The sequence below is a fragment of the Quercus robur genome, chromosome 2, assembly GCF_932294415.1.
Source record: "Quercus robur chromosome 2, dhQueRobu3.1, whole genome shotgun sequence".
Lineage (NCBI taxonomy): Eukaryota > Viridiplantae > Streptophyta > Magnoliopsida > Fagales > Fagaceae > Quercus > Quercus robur.
In genome coordinates, this window is record NC_065535.1 from 78,136,559 (window position 1) to 78,151,077 (window position 14,519).

Below are 14,519 nucleotides of genomic sequence, written 5' to 3' on the forward strand. Positions count from 1 at the left end.
GAGTTAGTGCGTGAGAGGTGACTCTAGCATCGTTCAAATTCCTGTTTTTCATAATAGCTGCCACTAATTCTAGTGGCATTTAAAATACTTTGTCAACTACTTATGTGTAGTTTACATGTTTTAATGCAATAATATTTTAACCTTTTATTTAAAAAAAAAAACAAAAAGTAATGACCTTTGCTTTCTAAAATGTTAGGATGTCTTAGTTTTCTATGGGCATATGAAAGTAAAAAAATACTTAAAGGTCGTGACGTATATGTACAATAGAATTTTAAAGCTATAGAAGTTAATCCCTGCCCTCCAAATTAAACCTAGACGGAGCATGATAAAACTCTGTCAAGGGGTAACGTGAACCATAAATTGCTTGGTTTCAAGTTCAAGTATCAAATCATGTTATTTTGGGGTCGCATTCAGGAAAAATAAAGCGATTAGATGTAGGGACAAGTTTGCCAAATTCAACACATACCACAAAGCATAAACTCCATTGTCTCAAGGTTAACTCCCATATTAAGCAATTCTTCATTATTACAATTGGTGGTGCATTGCATCAATTAAGCACAAAGAGAGAAAATAAAGCAAAATAAACTGTTCTACGAGGGCTGTCAAGAATAAATGTTGATAACCATGAAGACTTAACAATGAATTTCGGTAGCATACACGCCAAAAGAAGTTGTCAATATCAAGCTTGTCGTGAACAACATCCCTTTTATATGTTAAAAAACTAAAAAGCTTAATGTCAACTATCATTTATGCTTTAGGCATGATGGAATTGATGTTAAAATTATGCCTAAAATTGATGGTAAAATTATGAGTTAGTAAGCGAAAGGCGACTCATAGAAAGTATAACTAGAATAGAAAGGACAACAAGAATTAGCGTGATTAAGTCTAATGTCATATACAGAAAGATATGTACGGCTACACCTTTATTATTAAGCTCTATATGTTACACGATAGACTATATTATAATGTATATACTTAGATTAATCTTAGAATTGTAACACTTTAAAAGAATTACTACAATTAGAATTAAGATACTTACTCGAAAAGTAAGTGAGTCTACAATAAATTTTGGGCTTTTGGGTTATTATATTCAAAACATCTACTCTTAAGCTTAAGGTGGAAGTTCAATGACACCTTTTTAGTTTGGAATGCTATACCATTGAGGAGGATATGGTCAAGCAGGACCATATTGGATGTCCACATAAGGCATAACTAAAAGGGTAAAGGATGACATTAGATATTAACCCATTTGGTGCATGTCTATCTTATTAATCAAATAATTATACCCCCCAATTTCTTTTAATTTAGGAAATGATTTAAGTACCAGCTCTTTCGCATGATCTCAAATTGATATTTTTATACCCACACTCAACGATAGACTTTTGCAACTATTTCAATATCCCTTTTTTTTGGGGTATTTCAACATATATACAACCGTATCACAGACAAACATTAAGTAACTTTAGGACAGTTGTTTAAATGTAATTTAAATTCCCCAATTAAGTTTAAAATTGTTCTTAGAAAAGATAAAGTTCTTTGTATTTCGTTGACCAATACAATTGAGTTTGAATAATTGGAAACAAATTATATCAAAATTTTGTCCATAAAAAGGAGAATGCTGGAACGTGAAAGAAAGTGTACAGAAATACCTTCATTCACCTGTGCTTGTATAATAAAAAAATAACCATATTTTATCAAACCAAATTCAAAATTCACTCCCATAAAGCTATACAAAATTGTGTAAAAATACATAATTACTTGAATAACCATGTAAATTTACATAGGTGCTATTCATTTTTTATTTAATTTTTTATTCTTCTGGGGTACGAAAGAAGGGAGTAGAGGATGTTGTTGTGTATAAAGAAAAAGCAACAATTAAAAAAATTGATATTTTAATGAAATAAAATGTAAAATAAAAAGGTTTTACTAACGTAGTAAATTATTTTAGAAAATATTTTCTAAGAAAATAAAAAAGTGATTAGCTTTTTTTTTTTTTTTTTTTATATAGCTTTTGTTAGGTTCTAAAAGTTCAGAACAATTGGTAAACTGTGAGGACAAACTTGTCTAGGTATAGATCTTAGAGTCTATAAGATTTATCAGACAATGCTCAAGGTGCTGCAAGTCAGAATATAAGAAAAAGGAAGCTACATAAAGAAGAATTCAAAACATGCCAAGTTTGACCAATCAAGACTATGGTTCAACTAATCGAGATGCGAATTCCGCAAATTTTAATTTCGGTCCAAGAGTCTATAAGCCCATTAAGTGATTAGGATTTCAAATCTATTTCATTAAGTATTTAAAGGAAACCTTAAAACACGTTTTGAGAAAACTTTGGAAGTGCTCTTTTGAGATCTAAAAAGTAATATGTCTTCTCCTTTTAAAGTCATTATTGAAAATTATTCTCATATTATTAGTACCGGTAGATTTAAAGTTGCTAGAAAAGATCAACTACTAACAGTGATTTAAAACCTTTGAATGAGATCTCAAAGTCACAAACAAGAAGTTTGTATTCCGTAGAGTTGAAGTTGCACGTGGTCTTGTTAGTAAGCTCGGTCCAAGAGTCTATAAACCCATTAAGTGATTAGGATATCAAATCTATTTCATTAAGTATTTAAAGGAAACCTTAAAGCACGTTTTGAGAAAACTTTGGAGGTGCTCTTTTGAGATCTAAAAAGTAATATGTCTTCTCCTTTTAAAGTCATTATTGAAAATTATTCTCATATTATTAGTACCGGTAGATTTAAAGTTGCTAGAAAAGATCAACTACTAACAGTGATTTAAAACCTTTGAATGAGATCTCAAAGTCACAAACAAGAAGTTTGTATTCCGTAGAGTTGAAGTTGCACATGGTCTTGTTAGTAAGTTCTACATGAAATAGCTTTAAATTTAGGGTTTAAATTTATTATAAACTTTTATTTTATTATAGTAGATTTGTTTATCTTGAGGATAGCTAAGTTAAATACTCTACAAATTTTTACCTTGAAACGGTTGATTTCATTGGTTTTTCTAGATAATGATATTGTTGTCTTATTTAGTTTTCCGCATTGCATGATATGATATACTACTATTTAACCTAGATCTCATAATTAACCTAAATAACTACTTTACTAATTTATTAGGTTAAATAATCTGATTTTCAAAGGGTCTAAACAAACAAACAGATTTTTAGTTTCTCATAATAAAATTTCTTAAAATAAATTATTAATGTAAATTACCCAGACTTAAAATAAAAATAAAAAAGTACTTAAAATATAAAAAATAGATTTTTTACAGAAATTTTTGCAAGAGCATATCCGAATGCTTTAGTGGGTGTTAGAGAGAGAGAGAGAGAGAGAGAGAGAGAGAGAGAGAGAGAGAGAGAGTGAATTGCAGCCTCTCTCTCACCTGAAAGTCACAGGGTTTGAGAGTAATTGAGTCTGAACAAGGACCAACCCATGCTTTGGCAGTTAGGTTTAGGAACTCAAACAGAAGACACGCCCTTACAAAAACAAGATTACTGACTTCATCACTGACCCAAAAAACAAACCCCCCATAAGGGGTGGTAGACAAGACACACAATATTTAGTACTACTTCCGTCAGCATCAATATTAAATTAATACTAGTAATAATCATTTGATCTATTTCCCTTAAAAGGAAAGTGACATTAAAATATTGCAATAAATACATGAGCTTACTTTACCTTAACTATAGATTAGTTGAAAAATAATATATTAGGGTTATGCTTAAAATATAGCTTAACAAAAACCCCACATTCTCATGTTTATCCAAAATTGCAAAAGCTCTCAAGCACATGGCTGAGGAACAATGCTTTTTTCTGCACTTGGAAGAATAAAATAAAGCCAGAAAAGAGTCTCTTTTTAAACAACATTAGCTTCATCACAACCACTTAAAATTCCATATCTATATGACTGCTACATCCACAAAACCAATTGATAGGGGAATTATAAGACCAAATCATATCAAGTTCTATTCTTTATAAATCAAACAGTATAGAATTACATAAAGCTAAGGGATAAACTAGAAGAATAATAATATTATAACCGTCCTAATTTATGTGACACACTTTCTGCTTCTTTCTCTCAGACAGATGATAAGAAATCTCTCTCTCTCTCTCTCTCTCTCTCTCTCTGATGAGACATTAGATTCAGAAATCATACAATTCTATTGCTGTCCGGAAAGAGAAAAAGCATAGCAAGACTGCTTATTCTAAAATTCTTGAGAGAAGAATAAAACTATAAGCTAATTAAAGTTCATGATCCCCACAAAGGCACTAACCCCTCAGCACCACAATCTCAAAAGAGACTGATGACAGAAGGAAATCATGCAAAAAAAAGTGCAAATGAACTTTAAAAAATAAATATATAAAATAGCTAAAGTTCTTCATGAGCCAAAAAGAAGAATTAAATAAACCAAATAAAAATTCCCTTTTTTGGTTCAATCTAGAACTCTCCCATGCTATCCTCAACAAAGTGATCATCATCTCATTAAAATTAAACTAACAAAAAAGAACAATTAAACTGAGCAAGAAAGAAAGCAACTAGAATTAATTAATAACCCAAGTCTTTTTTTACTCTATCTAATACCTCCTTATTATTCCATCAAAGATCAAGAAGATGAAGATGACCCATTAGTAGCACCACCATGAGCTCCACTATCACTCTGGTAGTGATTCAGATTCTCTCCAAGGTTGCTATTGTTGTTGCTGTTGTTGTTTTCATTGTTGCTGATGTTGTTGCCATTGTGGGTGTGTTCAAGAATGTTGTTACTGTTCCCAGCACCGCCACCATTCACATCTCTCTTCCCAAAAGTGTTCTTATTGTTGTGCATCCAAACCTTTAACACACCCTTATCAACCCCAACTTCATTGCAAAACTCTTGCACCAATTCCTCATCTCTCTTTTGCATCTTCCATCCAACTCTTTCAGCAAACTGGTGCATCTTCTCTTTCTGATCCTGGCTGAACTTGGTCCTGAATCTCTTCCTTGCATTGGGGCTTGGTGTCAGTATAGCATTATTATGCCCAGTTGGGGTATCTGGTGGAGCAGATAAACCCCCAGATAGAGCTAAAAGCATGTGCGGTGCTGAGGAGGGGAAATAGGAAGATGAAATTGGTGGTGGTGAAGCTGAATTGGGGCTTCTATTTGAAGGTAACTGTGGTTGTGATTGTGGTGGTAGTGGTGGCGGTGGAGGGTGGTGGCGATGGTGAGGTTGATACTCAATTACATGAGTGGTTTGTGAAGTTGGAATTGGGTCATCAGGCTCTCTGCGATGGAAATTTCTATGGCAACCACAAGCAGCACATTTGAGTGAAGTTGGGTCAGCTGGGGTGGCTGATTGTGAAGGCATAAACTCACCACACCCATCTAAAGCATGGCCTCCTAAAGAAGCTGCATGGTTTTTAAGGCATTCTCTGTAGGTAACAACAAGTTGTGGACTTGTAAAGTGATGTTGATGATGGTGATGGTGATGAGGATTGTGGCGCTTGAGTACACCATTTGAGAAAGATAGAGGCTTTGAAGGTTGAATCCGGGTTGGTGTTTCACTATCAGCTTCTGGGGATTTGGCTGTAGTATTATTGATGCCGGTGTTGTTGTTGGCGGTGATGATTGTAGGGGTTAAGTCCATGGCTCTAACATCTAGGGGTCATAAAAAAAAATTTTAAAATTAAATCAGAAAAGAAAAAGAAAACAGCTTTTAAGAAGTTGTTGTTAGGTTTTGGTTTCTGTAAAGATTAGAACTTTGTCTATTCATGGAAGTTTGGGTGATACTAAGATTAGCATATATTGAAGAGAAATGAAAGGTTAGGTGGACTTATTGAAAGACCAAGATGGGTTTTTTTTTTTTTTTTTTTTTTCCCCTTTGGGTTTTGGTTTTGGGGGGTAGAAGAAGAAGAAGAAGAAGAATAAAAAAGAGGAGAAGGAAGATGATGATGATGATGGTGGTGGTGATGAGCAGTGAAGACTGTTGATAATAAAAATCTGTGTTTTGTGGTTGTCCTTCTTAACCACTTGTTTTTTTAACCCTGGTTCTAATCCATGGTTAAGTTGCTGGACCCTATTGGGGTTAGATGTTGTATTTGTGTGTGTGTAATAAATATACCTAAGCCTAGTTGAATGACCCTTATTCACTCTTTATTTATAGTTTCTACTTTCTTCACTCATTTTCTTCCTTGACGTTTTGACTGGGTCTTTCTCTTTCTCTACATGCTTTTTGCTTACAATAATGGTCCGAGTTAGTGAGCTCTGTTTGAAGGATTTTCTTTTGAGTTTATGACTCAGCAAAACAAACCGAGTTCACCCGGAGAAGCTGTTAATTATTATGAGGGTAATTAACCGTAGCAGTGAGTGAGAGAGAGACCTGTCACTCTGAGACATTGCTGTAGCCCATCTTAATTTGTCAATTTGCTGTAAGGTGTGGACCGCTTAAAACAGTAAACCTTTTTTTATTTTTGTTTTGGACACCCCAACTTTTTCAATCTTTGATTATTGTGGAATTTATTCTAATTGATTTTTCAAAATGAAATTTCGTTAGTACATTGAGTCTGAGACTTCAAAATGAAATTTTGTTAGTACATTGAAACTTCAAAATGAAATTTTGTTGCTAAATTTAATGCAAAAATTATGGATGATTTTTAGAATTTAAAAAAAAAACATAAAATTTTATAAGTCATGTAATTTAATTGAGACTTTTTAATATTTTCAAATGGAAATGTTTTTCTATTATCAAATCCCCTTCCATTGAAACTATTAAATTATCTATAAAAATATATATTAAAAAAATATTTTTTTATGTGTCTTTTATTTTCTTTATTTTAGTATTCGATAAAACGCTAGTTTTGATTCGTTGGATTTCTTTTTCTATTCACGTTTGGCTCCCAAAGTTCAAATCATGTTTTCGGCTCTAACCACAAAAATACAAATTCTACTATAAAAATTTAGGGCCTCTAAAGAAAAATAAATTAATAAAAAAGAGGCATACATGTGATAAGATTTAAATGTAGTATTTATTACATAACAATATATCTCTATAGAAGGTGACTCTCAATCTCAAATCTTTTTTATTTTACGAAAAAATTTATTAAAATAAAAAGAATTATGTCCGTTTTTTAAAAAGATTGTAGGGCCTCTAAATGTTAAGTTTAAAATTGTCGTATTCTCTCTTGAGATAAACAAATTTATCAAAAGGAAGCCTAAACATGATAAGATTTAATTTATAGTGCTTATTACATAATAATTTCTCTCTATGATAAACACAAAATTTAATCTCAAATATATATTTTTTTTGGGTTTGGCTTACCTCCAAAACTTTTTTAATTGGAATTTATTTTTATTTTAATGAGAAACTGTCACATCACCAATTAACTAAATAAAATGTGAATATTAAAATATACTGCCATTTGTCATTGTGTATTTAAAACAAAAAGAGACCTCCATTATAAAAATTACTGGAGGTAAGCCAAACCTTTTTTTTTTTTTTTTAATTACCAATAAAAAAAACTACTAAAATAATAAGGATTATTTGCAATTTCAAAAAGGACTTTAGGACTTCTAGAAGTTAAGTTTAAAATTATCACATTCTCTCTTGAGTGAAAATTAAATTTATTTAAAGAAGCATAGACATGATAGGATTTACATTTATATTGTTTTATTATATAATAGTTGCTTTTTGTAATGGCTGTGGAGTTTGATCCAAATCTTATTTAATTACAACAATATTACCAATAAAAATTATTACTAAAATAAAAAGGATTATGTGTTTTTCAAAAAAAGAGAAAGAAATGATCTTTACATGTATGGGTCACTTGTGGGTCCTAATTAACTCAACTCATAAAGTATTTGATGGTTGAATAAGAGATCTAGAGTTCAATTCTCACTTACATCAAAAGCCGATTAGTATTTTGGTCTGATAATAAAGGGTTATTATTAAAAACGGATGTCATAAATTAACACTTTTTAAAAAAATATATATATATAAAGGTTACCGACTAAATAATAAATTTAAAAATATATAAATATAATAGGATTTATATTTATAGTATTTATTACAAAATAATTGCTCGCTATAATTAATTGCCAAATTCAATCACGAATCTTTTATTAAACCACAAATATCAAATCAGTCAAATTAATTAAAACCCAAAATACCAAAGTGGCATTATTATTATTTTCTATCTTTTAAGTTTTAAATCAAAAAAGAAAGAAAGAAAGAAAAAGAAAGAAAGAAAGTGGCATTATCAAGGTGATGTCTCAAAATATTTGAAGATCTTTGTCGGCTTGAGAGAATTTTCGGACATGGGAACGGGTCTGTCCGTGATGAAACCGTGTCATGTTTTGTTTTGTCAATCAAAAACGACACCGCTTCGACTACTGCTCGCACGGTTGCAACCTTGGCCCTGACAAAAAGCAACACGTCCTTATAACCGTACCGTAATAAAACCTTGGATCCACTTTTTTTTTCTCTCGGACCAAATTGCCCCTCATAATTTCCAACTATTACAAAACCCAGTCCAGCCCAAAATTTGGACCCTATTCCTATTGCATGAAAAACGAGAGGTTGAAAACTATACTAATCAAAATTAACACGTAATAAAAGCATGCAAATTGATGACACGTGTTCAATAAAATACACGTGGCAGCACCTGCATGTTACATTTTTACATGTCCAAGATGCCACGTATATTAATTTGGATCCTGTTCACATTATTAAAGTCAAATTAGCAATTAATTAGATAAGTCTTAAAAATCGACAAAAAAGTGGCAAGTAAGAGAAATGATAGGGTACTTTGAGAAATACTCTAATTGTTATTGCTTTTGCTGGTTTCAAAAAAATCCAAACCCTTGAGTGCACTGACTTTGATGATAATCAGTGGTTTATTAGGCTAGCTAATTAAATAAGAAAAAGTTTGGGTGCGAATCCACACTTAGCCGATTGAAAATAAGATTACTTAAATAGGTTGCTCTTAGGACAATTGTTAATAACACATATTAAGAAGTTTTGACAGCATTTTCATATAAAATATAAAAAGCTCTTAGCAAAATTAATTATTTTTTTATTTTTTTATAAAATATTTCTAAAAATAGTTCCCAAATCATTACCTTTATGACATTTGTTAACATTTTCTTAAAAAAAATGAAAAAATTTAAGAGATAACTTAAAAACATTGGTTTTGAAACTACTTTTAAAACCATTTCATAGAAAAATTATTAAATAAACTGCATTTATATTTCCCAAGAAAATTGTGTTAATTTTTTTTTAAATTGTTTTATTAACAATTGAATTAAGAACACTCTTAAAAAAACTATTCATACATAATTTTAATCATATGAGTTTTTAATAAGTTATCTAACTTGTTTAAATAATATTCCTTCTGTCCCAATTTATTGATCTTCTATTCTATTTTGGAATGTTTCAAAAATGAAGTTCTCTTTTTAAAATTAATAAATAAAATTTCTATCTTATTCTTTATTTTATTTAAAAAGTCAATATCATTTTTTTTTTTAATTTAAATTAGTGAGTGTAATTTTAAAAACTTATAAAAAATTTAAAATTAATAAATAAAATTTTTATCTTATTCTTTACTTTATTTAAAAAGTTAATATCATTTTTTTATAATTTAAATTAGTGAGTATAATTTTAAAAACTTATATATTTTTATATAGTAAACAAGACAATAAATTATACTCTCTTAAAAGGTTAAGTAATAAATAGAGAAAATATATATAAATAATTTATAAAAAATCGTCGCGTATTAAGTCGGCGAAGATATGCAAATTGAGCTAAACTTTAGGGAATTAAAAAGTAAGATTAAGCAAAGAGACAAGTACTTGCAGCGTAGGTATTTGGTGACGTCATTGGACCAATCATGGAGGAGCTAAGGTTTAATCATCGAAGGTCGTGTAAGCAGCAATTGCATTGAAACTCACAACTTTCGAATTTATTACGAAGACTCTTAGGTTGTGTATATTTTTTTATTATTAATATATTACTGTTAGTCTTTGAGGGATTTTCAAATTTTGACTGTAAATAATAATAATAATTTGACTGTACAACACTTTCTTTTCTCACAGTACGTACTGTTTGCAGTTTAAAAGCTTGGAATTGGGCCCACGATAAACTCAATATCAGAATGTTGATGTGAAACGAAAGTTTTATATACTTTTACTACTTTTTTTTATTTTTATGAAAGAAATTTTTGTGTTTTGAAATTGATGATAACAGTATATTTTAATTATATTTTGGGTGTATGTATCATGCCCTTGAAATCTTCATCATGTTGAGTTTATGATTTTGTTCATAAAAAATGATTTGTTTTTATGTTTGAACATTATTTTTATTTTTATTTTTTTGTGTGTTTGTTTAAAAATATATATATATATATATATTTTGAGAATAGTTAGCAAAGTTGAAAGCAACTTTCTTTTGATAATTTTTTTTTTTAATAATTATGTGTTAGAGGATCATAATTTGACTCCCTATAACCATTTTAAAAACAGGCTTGCGTGGTGTGATGTTGAAAGCCATAAAAGATTTGAATGTGTTTTTTTCATCACCAATTAATTTTGAAGTGGAATAGCACAGCTCATATTCCAACAATATGAATGGGAACACCTTATTAGAGAGTTTATTTCAATTTATTTGATCTACATTCTACTTTTTATTTTTAAAACCTTATTTTCTATTTATTAACTATAGTTATACTTTTGTACAAATTATTTTTAAACCCAATAAACAAGTAAAAATACTATCCTAAAGAGGTGTACTTCAAAAAAAAAAAAAAAAAAAAAAAAAAAAAAAAAAAAACCTATGCTAATGGAGCATTGTGACTTGCCCAATGAATTGTTTAAATTTGACCAAATATTTTCTTTTTTCTTTTGAGGAAAGACCAAATAAAACTTAAAGTATAATCATCAAACTCCATAAAATTTAGGTCTTACAAAGATTTAATTTTGAGCGGATGAAAGTTTCAAAAATTAGGGAAGTCTACAAATCATATGTTCTTAACTATTTTTATAATGGAAAAATTAGTGGATACTCTACGATTATTGACTTACGAAATATTTTTAAAAACTTATTAAGAAAAAAGAAAAAAATAATTAATTTTTTAACTACTTTTTATATTTCTCATAAAAGTGATATTAAAATTTTCTTAAAATGATCCATTAATTTTTCCTAAAGGCACTTATATAAAAGGTAGAAATTCTACTTTAGCTTAAGTGTATATATGTGTGAAGCTCATTTCTGTAAACTTGAATCTCGGCCCTTACCCCCCACACCCCACAGTACTTATACTTAAGCCTGTCCACGAGTTGGTCCGAGTCGGGTTTGTGCCCAACTCGGAATCGACCCGACCAAATTGGGTGGTCAGAATTTCAACCCGCAGCTGACCAGAATGGTTGATCGGATCGGGCGAATTGGAGCTTCAATGGATGTCAGACAAATCGGTTGGGATTGAAGATATGAAAAATAGCGAGAATCCAACAAGGAAAAGATGAAAAACAGTAGAAATCAAGTGAGAAAAATTTTGAAAAACAGTTGAAATCTAGCTAGATTTGGCTCGATCCAGCGAGATCTTGACCATTTTGGGCAAGATCTCAGCTAGATCTGGTGAAATCTCTCAGGATCTAGCCTAGATCTTCTTGAAAAATCACAAAGTCGCTAGATTTCTGCAACTTCTTGCCTGAAAAATAGATGGATCGGTCGGGTCAGGTTTCTCAGATTTAAGAGGAGGAGATCCAATATTTGACCCTCCGATCTCAGTTTTTGAAGAATGAAATCCATCTCCGACCACCGGAGAAGTCGGCTCGGTCGATGGTGGGTCGGGTTTGGTCAGTGATAGCAAGTCAAGCAGGTCCTTGGACAACCCTACTTATACTTATAGAGTAACCATCGCATTGAAAGTGCGCGGTAGTATTAAAGTAATATTATTTACTTCATTAAATGGATCCTAGATTTGTGGCTGCTTGTAAGTGAACAAAAATTACTTCATCGTACACCTTTGGTGCGATAATCACTTTATAAATATAAGTGTTTATGGGGTGTAGGAGGCAAGGGCCGGGGTTCAAGTCTCTAGGAAGGAGCTTCACACATATATACACTTAGATTAGGCTAGAATAGAAATTCTATCTTGTATCAAAAAAAAAAAATTACAGAAAAAACTTTTGCCTCCTTCAATTTAAAGCACAAAATATGATAATTTTGACTTTTTTTAATTTTTAATTTTTTAAATGTATTAGTGAGATTCTATGAAAAAATGTAAAAAGATTTAAATTCATAACCTCCATCTTATAAGGAAGACTCTCATATAAATATGCTATCCTCTAAGATTTTGATTTTCTAATTTTCATAACACCCAAGGTTGTTTATTATTATTATTATTATTATTTTGGGTGAGAAGACATATCATTTAAGTCAGTTGGGTACTTTTCCTCCTTTCAAAGGTAAAGGTCTTGGGTTCAACTCTAGTGAGCATAAAATTTACAAGATTAAAGGTTATTTTATAAGTTTATTGGGAAAAAATACCCTACACTTTGAAGTGATCTAGTGTGATTCATATATCTTAATATTTATCTTTTTAACCTGATGAAACTTACTAAGAAACATCTATTTAAGAGCATTAGGATTCAAACCTTGGATTTCCTAATAAAGGAAACCAATCTATTCTACACCTACAAGACTATTGAGATACTTCTAAAGCCATTAGTTTAGTACCTATCTCTGATCATTATCAATAGCTTAACAAACCATTAGTTTTAGTACCAATGATCTTATGGTTTAGTGGCAACAGTTCTCTTTTATAGGGTTTAGTTTTGGGTTGAATCCCCAAATTTATACTTAGAGATTAAAATATTTAGGTAATTTGTGATACTTCCAAAGCTACTCACATTAGTCATTATACACATGTGACATATGAAGATACATGTCTTCTATATGATAAAAGACTTTTAATTTCTTTTTCTTTTTTTTACAAATTTCAATAGTTACAACAATAGAAAACATGAGATTCAAATTCTAAGTCTTCTAATAAAAAAGACCATACTATATCACTGAGTTACCAATTATGTATAAGTGCAAAATTGGTTTTTTATTTTTATTAAAAGACCTAAAGTCGCTTTCTGTAAAGGTTACAAATGAAACAGAAAGTAATGGAATGCAAAGCAAATTTGAGTGACTTTTCTAGGCTGCAGATTCTCATATCTTGAAGAATATGGTTATAAACAATAAGTAAGTTGTTCTTCTTTTACATTTATTAATTTAAAGAAAACTATCCTATAAAAACTTAAAGAAAATTAATGGATGGAGCAGATCTAAATATATATATATATATATATATATATTTTGGGTGGAACCCATTGGAATTTGGCCATATGTGTCCCCAAATGCAACATAGGAGCTAAGTCCTGTGTGTGAGCAGGTACTCATACAAGGACATAACACCTTACACCTACAATTTTCTCATCTTTAGGGATAAGGTCACATTATATAGGGTGGTATGACAATTACTTGCACTCTGTTATTGTATCTTCTTTTTTCTTGTGGTAAGTCCAATACATAATTTGGTTGACCAGATTGAGAATTTATATTATATCCTTATCTTCTTATTCACTGAGTACTATTATTATTACCACATCTGCAACTATATATATTTCATGTTACAATCCAATAAATATGTGACATGTGTATTAAAAAAAAAATCCATATCAACATTATTGTATCAACCAAAATAAAAAGGCATTCATACACTACAAATAGTCTACATTGGCATTTAAAGTACCCATGTTCAAGCCCAATAAATGTATTTTTGACCTTTTAAATTGGGTTGACACTTTCACAAGCTAACATCCAGCTTAGCTTCCTCTCAATTCAGAAACTTTGCCCCTCCTAGTGGCTCTTACCTTGAACAACATGTGATTTCAATTAATTGCATTTGTTCATACCAGTGAAGAAGAAAGAATTAATTTTGGTGTCACTCAAAATGAAGACATTCCACCTTTAAGCAACCAATATTTTAGCAATTGAATAAATGCTTGTTAAACTTCTAGTTAAGATTAAATTATCTTATAACACAACGTCCTCTCACAATATATACATTACACTAAATATGAAAAAAAAAAAGATGCTCCATAGAATGATTTCATGAAATACTTTCACCTAGTTAAGTTATGAATAGAGCCCTTTTTGATATACACCACTATCAATTTTTTTTAAAATCTTCTCCCCTCTCCCTGTGTGCGTTTTAAAAATACTTAGTATTCTCTAAAAAAAAAGGTCAAGTTATAAACAATTCCAACATCAAATTGGAAGGACCCAAATGCTTGCACGTCTACCATCCATTATCACTCATTAGAAATTCAAGACTGCCAAGCTTTCTTTCTCTGTGTGTGTTAATAATATTTAGTATTCTAAAAAAAAAAAAAAAAAAAAAAAAAAAAAAGAGAGGTTAAGTTATGAACAATTCCAACATCAAATTGGAACGACCCAAATGCTCGCACATGAACCATCCATTAATTATCACTTATCA

General features: G+C 30.4%; 1 protein-coding gene across 1 annotated transcript; it reads right to left on the reverse strand.

The window, feature by feature from the left end:
• Positions 1-4,335: 4,335 nt before the first annotated feature.
• Positions 4,336-6,089, reverse strand: LOC126715156 (zinc-finger homeodomain protein 9-like). Its single transcript, XM_050415615.1, has one exon. It carries the CDS (start codon positions 5,624-5,626, stop codon positions 4,607-4,609), a length of 1,020 nt encoding a protein of 339 aa, XP_050271572.1. The 5' UTR covers positions 5,627-6,089; the 3' UTR covers positions 4,336-4,606.
• Positions 6,090-14,519: the final 8,430 nt, after the last annotated feature.